The 6,318-nt window shown below is 35.9% G+C and overlaps 2 protein-coding genes across 5 annotated transcripts; both read right to left on the reverse strand.

Annotated features, from left to right (window-relative positions):
* Positions 1–4: 4 nt before the first annotated feature.
* On the reverse strand, positions 5–777 carry LOC118756217 (the record flags this gene model as incomplete). The annotated part of the gene is given in 2 exon segments (XM_036490990.1): positions 5–547; positions 609–777. Coding segments are annotated over 2 exon segments (712 nt in total), but the record flags the coding sequence as incomplete, so codon positions are not given.
* Positions 778–2,668: 1,891 nt separating this feature from the next.
* On the reverse strand, positions 2,669–5,899 carry LOC118756218 (sorting nexin-6-like). Of its 4 annotated transcripts, none has more exons than XM_036490991.1 (8): positions 5,732–5,899; positions 4,860–5,270; positions 4,655–4,776; positions 4,148–4,592; positions 3,894–4,076; positions 3,587–3,604; positions 3,168–3,277; positions 2,669–3,104 (listed from the first exon to the last, which is right to left on the reverse strand). In XM_036490991.1, exons 1-8 carry the CDS (start codon positions 5,735–5,737, stop codon positions 3,011–3,013), a joined length of 1,389 nt encoding a protein of 462 aa, XP_036346884.1. In that variant the 5' UTR covers positions 5,738–5,899; the 3' UTR covers positions 2,669–3,010. The 4 variants fall into 4 exon arrangements, with proteins under 4 accessions (XP_036346884.1, XP_036346886.1, XP_036346887.1 ...); XM_036490993.1 differs by lacking the exon at positions 5,732–5,899 and adding an exon at positions 5,464–5,561; XM_036490994.1 differs by lacking the exon at positions 5,732–5,899 and adding an exon at positions 5,364–5,381.
* Positions 5,900–6,318: the final 419 nt, after the last annotated feature.

Consider the following 6,318-nt stretch of genomic DNA (forward strand, 5'->3'; position numbering starts at 1 on the left):
AATCTATAACACGCTTGATTGGCTCTACAAAGTTGGCACGCACTTCGCTAGTCATACCTGAGTTGGGCACACGTTGTACTAGACTGGTGAATTCACAACGCCGTTTTGGGCACTCCTTTGCAGACTTCTCATTGCACAATGTCTCGTCACTGCCAAGAAATACACGCTTGGTTGGTGCTGTCTTCTCATTCCAATTCCAGAATGTTATATTGTCTTTTCGTGCTACACTTGCCATCACCTCTTGTGGTGTGTAATGGACATAATCCAGGCGTGAAGTTGTCGCTGCAGGATCGAGCAATTTCGAATAGCCGGATTTGGCGCGATTAACTACCAAGCTTGAAGCGGCTACAGGAGATGGCAGTGGTATGGGTGAAGGCGTAGGTGGGTCAGGCGGTGCTCGAGGCTTCCAAAGGTAGTCCTGACGCATCACACTACTGGCTGGACGCATTGGACGACTTATGAAACGTAAACGACAATCTTCAAAGCTTTTCATCGATTGCACTTTTGGACCAAGCGATGGATTTATAATGTTATTTGGATCGGCATACTGTAATGAATAAGTAATGAGATAAATTGGTCTGTTGTTTAAAAACTGCATTTATTTTCACCTTCCATGTGTAATTGGCTTTGTAATCGCTGGTGCGCATTTCCTCTAAGGTTGGATCCAGTCTATATGGTTTCGATTCTTTGATTTTCGCATGCGTATGATTTCCTATCATTGTGTCAGTCATGTAAACATGACTGCGATAAGTTGAGGTACGCATATCGTCCTTACACATGATTCAATAATGAAAGGTTTTGTAAGAAAAACTTTCTCTCGCTCTAATTTTATCAATGACACTCCCACCATACTCCTAAAAACAAAAACAGTGATATTTCTTTTCCAAATATCTTTGCAAGTTTTAAGAACATTTTTAAATTGTTAGTAGTGAAATTTTTACTTTTTAAATTTGAAGAAATGTTTGTTCTTCATTGGCTGGCGCCAACAAGACAAAATGGGTGAGCATCGTTGGACTACAGAAATTCAATGTAGGCTAAAGAGACGAAATTCTCTTAAATGCCGAAATATATTTGTCGATATTCGTGGAGACCTCTTGATTCTGCCAAGTCGCTGTAAAGTAAAGCATGCAATGGTTTTGGTAAATGAGCCAACGAAGGTATTTAGGTATTGTCCTCCACAACACACTCCTGGTGTCTCCGAATGAGGCTTTGACGCAATATAATATTGCCAAACCTCATCCATAGGCCCAATCGTCACACGACAGCTCGGTTTAGTCAATGGCGCGATGTATGTAATTGCATACTTAAAAGGTTTACGCACGAGGCGAATGTTGGCTGGCGACCAACTTTGTTGAAAGCGATTAGTTGAAAGTAGAATGCAAAGTTGAACAATGCAAACGCCTTTTTATGGCGAATATTTTTATATTTTTTTATATTTTGATATTTTTAATCATTCAAATTTTCGGGCAACCCGGCGAATGGTTAATATTCTGACAGTTGTATAGTCTCCCCAGAATATTGAAAGTGCGACATCAAAGAATTCGAATTACCATATTCGAAACAATCGAGCCATATCCGCGAAGGAAACGTAAGCTCCAAATTTTTTTATTTGCCGTTTTTTTTGTTTAATAAATACTGCATATTTTCCACAAACAAATAGCTTCTTCATATCCATCATCTGTCAAACAAATAAAACAAAAAAAAAAAGCTGAAAGTGGACCATCCATTCTCGAGTTATGCGCCATCTGACGTACGCAAGTTTGGTATATACATAGAAATATTTATTTTCAATAACAATCGGGGGTTATATTCGATGTAAATAAGCTTGTTTAAATTAAATAATTAAATCAAATTCGTTTTTGTTTTAAAATACCACCATTCACTATTATCCACACCTTTTTATGGAATTTAGCTCCCATTTTAGGAAGTGTGATTGAATTCTTCCCCTTTTTCTTCTGCTTCTAAAAACCATCCCTGTGGGTGGGAGTGCCAAATTTTAGAAAAAAGCTACTTACAAAACCTTTAATAATTGAATCATGGTCCTTACACATGACTCCGTCATGTTGTGACGACTCGGGGTCACCACTAATTTTTGATGGCGAAATTTTTGTAAGTTATATCAATCATCTTATAGTATTTTCGGGTAAAAATTAGACCCCAAAGCGGTTTTGGAAGTTTGACTATAATTATAGGACATTGTGTTTAATAAACTAAATTACCATTTATTGCATAAGTGCTACGTAATATATACTACTTTCGCAAATTTAGCTTATCATAATATACCGTTTGTTACTATTTATATGCAAAATTTGATATGAAAGAGTACCAAATTTCGTACTACTTCGCAAAGCGTCCTTTTTTTCTTCCCGTTTCTCTCGTTCTTCCATATTACAACCTTTTGTAAGGGAGCCGTCGACATGAGCTGTCACTACGTACAACACCTTGTATAATTCCACCATGGACTTTTGTAGGTTTGACGTCAAATTGGCTTCTACCTGTTTTATTGTACCATGGCTACACACTATAATTAAGATTAGTAGGTCAACATGAGGCATTAACCGCATCGAAATCAATAAAATGTCCGCTACATTAAGTTATACTCTTTGAGTATTTATTAATTTTTCGATTATTGAGAAATCTATTGCTGAGTAAATCTTGAAGCTGTAAAGTAAGAGACGTTCAAATCCATAATATAAGGTAAATATTTTTATTCTTAATTAAATAATTTAAGCACTTTGGAATGCTTTTCGAATACCATGAGTTTTTGAATAATTTTATCTTAGACTGTTTTCTCCTCTTACTTCGTCGTATAAAATCAATGCGCTTAGAGCTGATCAATACAATTTTTAGAAATACTTTAACAGTATGAATTATCTACCTTTATATATTTTATATATGTAAGTATAAATTGATATTAGCGTGGCAAAAACATATTTTCGATATAGTATATGTACGAAAAAAATGAACGTAGATCTTGAGAAGATTAATAACAAGTATGTATGTACGCAATTCAGGCGATTTCTTTCAATGCCAAGAGCGATTGACGGAGGTATTCATATTGAGTACGTGCATGTTTGATTTCCAGTTCAGCAAGTTCAACCAACCTTTAAGGCAAAATATTTAATTAATGTCTTGCTTATATAGTTTGTTAAATGCAAATATTATACCCTTTTTTGAAGGCAGCTACACGGCGATTACGAAATCCTACTAATTCTTCTTTTCCACAGGCAGACATGGATTCGAATTTCTCGCATGCTTCTGCTTGCGCTGTCTCGGCCTATTGTTTGGAGAATGTTGAAACATAATAATATTTAAATTTTACATTTTACTTAAAAAAAAATACTTTTACAAGCAATATTATTTTGACTGTTTCAAACTGCATGCGGGGTGTTAATAATTAAATTAAACAAAGGACATAATTTATGAGTATCTTTGTGCTCTTATAGTGCAGTTTACAGTAGATTGGTGAAGTTGTGGATAATAGGTAACATAACAAACACATAAAACCGTTAAGAGATACATATATATGGATAAACTACATACATACATACATATATGCTGAGTAAACAAATATTACACCAAGTACCTCTTGAACATCCAAAGGCTGCACATGAATTCGTTGAAAGTAGTTTGATTGGTTTTTTTGTATAGATTGCATTTTAAAAAGTGTGGATAGAAAATTTTTAATTTTAAAACTAGTACAAAAAAGTTGTAAATATTTTTAGACAGTGGGTGTTGAAAGCAAAAATATGGTATACATGTATGTAAAACTTTAAGTAAACAGTGAGGAATACTAAACAAATTTTGCACACTATTACAAAATTGCAGTATGAAGGCATTTGAATAGGTCAAAAAAAATTATAATTTAATACAATTTAAGTAACATTTCTTACAGCATGTACGTCCTTGTTTTTGGCACGCGCCTTCTCTAAATTACGATTGGCCGCCTCATACGCGGCCAGGCAGCGTAAACGGCGTATTAATAGTGCTTTGGCTGCATCGCTATCCCGCTGATAGTAACGCAAAGTATCCCCGAGCTTCAAGTCCTGATCGCTAGAGACGCGTGCTTCTAAATTCTGTACATTTGCCAGCCATTATAAGGTGATATTAAGTTCTTAATAGTTAACAGCAAGTATGTAGTTACTACCTTTATCTTCTCAAAGATCTCTGCTGATTTGGCACAAAAGGTCTCCATGCTCCCTTTCTCTGCTGTCGATAGTTGCATGAGGGCATTCGAAATTTTCTGATGACATTCGCTGACTTCCTTATGGCGTTGAGTCATTTTCTCAGTACGCACTGCGGCGTCACGTAAATGTCCATGATATTCAATGAGAAATTGTAGCTCATTTTCGAAAAAGTCATTTACATCCCGAACTGTTGCGCTCATTAATATTTCATCCGTTGTCTTGCCCAACGATTTAACAAATCCACCGAAAATAGCCATTTTCTTGCGTGGCTTTGCACAGAGATCTTGGTCGTATTCGAGAAACACTTTCAAATGCTGATCTACACGGAAAACTGGGTGATTTGCGAGCCGACGCAAGAATACTTCATGCATTGCTACGGTTTTCTTAAAAGTAGCCAGGTATTCGCTAAGGTATACATACACATTTTTATGAAAAAATGATACATAAAATAAAACGCTTGTACTCACGCTTCGAGTTCAGATTTCATTTTCTTAAACTCCTCTTTAGTCATGTTTCCCTCGCCCTCACCGAGTCGTTGCAATTTTTCGCGTGAGGCATCAAAATCTGGGCGTGGCGGACATGGCGGTATCTGTGAAAGTCATAGTTGATTTTAGTGTTTTAATAAACTTTAATTTATTTTTCTTTTCAAATATGTACATATTATGAACTTACGATATAGCCAGCATATTCCTCATTCTCTTCGAAGCGGTCATGCAACCAAACAAATTCTTCATGCTGACGTACCACATTATTATCCTGTTTAGCAAAACCGGGCAAAGTAGTGCGAGTGTGAACCGTAAACTTAACTTTGTCCTTTTCGCTCAGTGCGTCGGAAATCTCCACATGCAACGTGTTCTCCGCTAAAGCGGCAGGAGTAATAGCTGATGACGAAGATTCTGAAGTGGCTGTACCACTGCCATTATTTGTGGTCGTTGTTAAGGGGTTACCAACGTCATTTTCTCGCTGCACCGCTGGAGACGCAATCTCCATTATAGTGGGTTTACTGGTCGGAGTGATGATGTCGACCCCTAAAGGCACACTTTGTTGCAAATTTTCAATTGCCGTTGAGTCATCCGTGCCGTCCTAATAATGGAATATTGGAGAAAAAATTGTTAATTAATTTAGTTTTTAAGGAAGTAGAAAGTGCATATGTGTGTATATAAATAGTATGTATACGGCAAGCTGCTAAAACTCTGAATTGCGAGATATCACATATTTTAGTCACTATTGCAGCATTGACGCCTATTTTATTTGTGTACTTATTTTAAAATTTTACAAAAGGAACTGATAAACGACGATAAGCGGCACAATCGCTAAAAAGGGAGGAACTGGGTCGCCGGATGACTTTGACTCATTCGAACCGCCGATATCAAAGAAAAGCTAATTACAAGGCATCAAAGCCGAATACAAAATAAATAAAAGCTGGTTAATAGGAAAACTTCAACTTGATTGGCTATTAACAAATGGAATAACTTAATCCAGTAACAAACATTTTTCGCATAAAATATTCAACAGATTAAATAAACAGTATACATATGGCTTACCATCATCCTTACGGTGTTAGCTTAATTATATTTAATTATCAAATAAGGTAGAACAATTTTCATAGAATCTTTTCACGTTGCAACTTCCTGTATTCTATTTTTTTTTGTTTGGTTTATTTTTTGTTAAAAAATACTGGCGAAAGAGATGAGTAAAAGATTTGTTTGTGCTGCCTCCCTTTTGCTTTCGAAGATTGAAAATCAGCTGTGCGCCGGCACAGGGTAACTTTTTAATATCGAAAAATTGCGGCTAGAGAAAATTTTTAGTTCCTTCTGCAGTACAGTAAAACGTGGCAGAGCTGATTCGCCTTGCCTTATCTCTTCGGCATTGAAAAGGGTTGCAAATTCGCAGGGTGCACTTAATGATTTTTTTGTCATTCCATTATTCGAAAAAATTGTTTTTGATGATGCATTGCCGAACGTCCTTTTTTGCAGTTATTCGAAAAATTGTTTTTGATGACGCGTTTCCGAACATTTTTGCAATTAATTAGAAGTTTTTAAATTTTTAATTTTTCAAACTTATTTGGTATTTTGAGTTCGCAGTTTTTATAGTCATTAAACTTTTGTATAATTTAGTGAAAGGAAAGAAA

The sequence above is a fragment of the Rhagoletis pomonella genome, unplaced genomic scaffold (assembly GCF_013731165.1).
Source record: "Rhagoletis pomonella isolate Grant_MI unplaced genomic scaffold, Rhpom_1.0 Rhpom_scaffold_09328, whole genome shotgun sequence".
Taxonomy (NCBI): Eukaryota; Metazoa; Arthropoda; class Insecta; order Diptera; family Tephritidae; genus Rhagoletis; species Rhagoletis pomonella.

Bases quoted from the DNA above. Each gene is read 5' to 3' on its own strand.
- LOC118756218 (XM_036490991.1), bottom strand. The intron at 4,077-4,147 runs GTAGTAACTACA...GCAAATGTACAG, and splicing joins AGATCTTTGAGAAGATAAAG to AATTTAGAAGCACGCGTCTC. The intron at 3,105-3,167 runs GTATAATATTTG...TTTGCCTTAAAG, and splicing joins GTAGCTGCCTTCAAAAAAGG to GTTGGTTGAACTTGCTGAAC.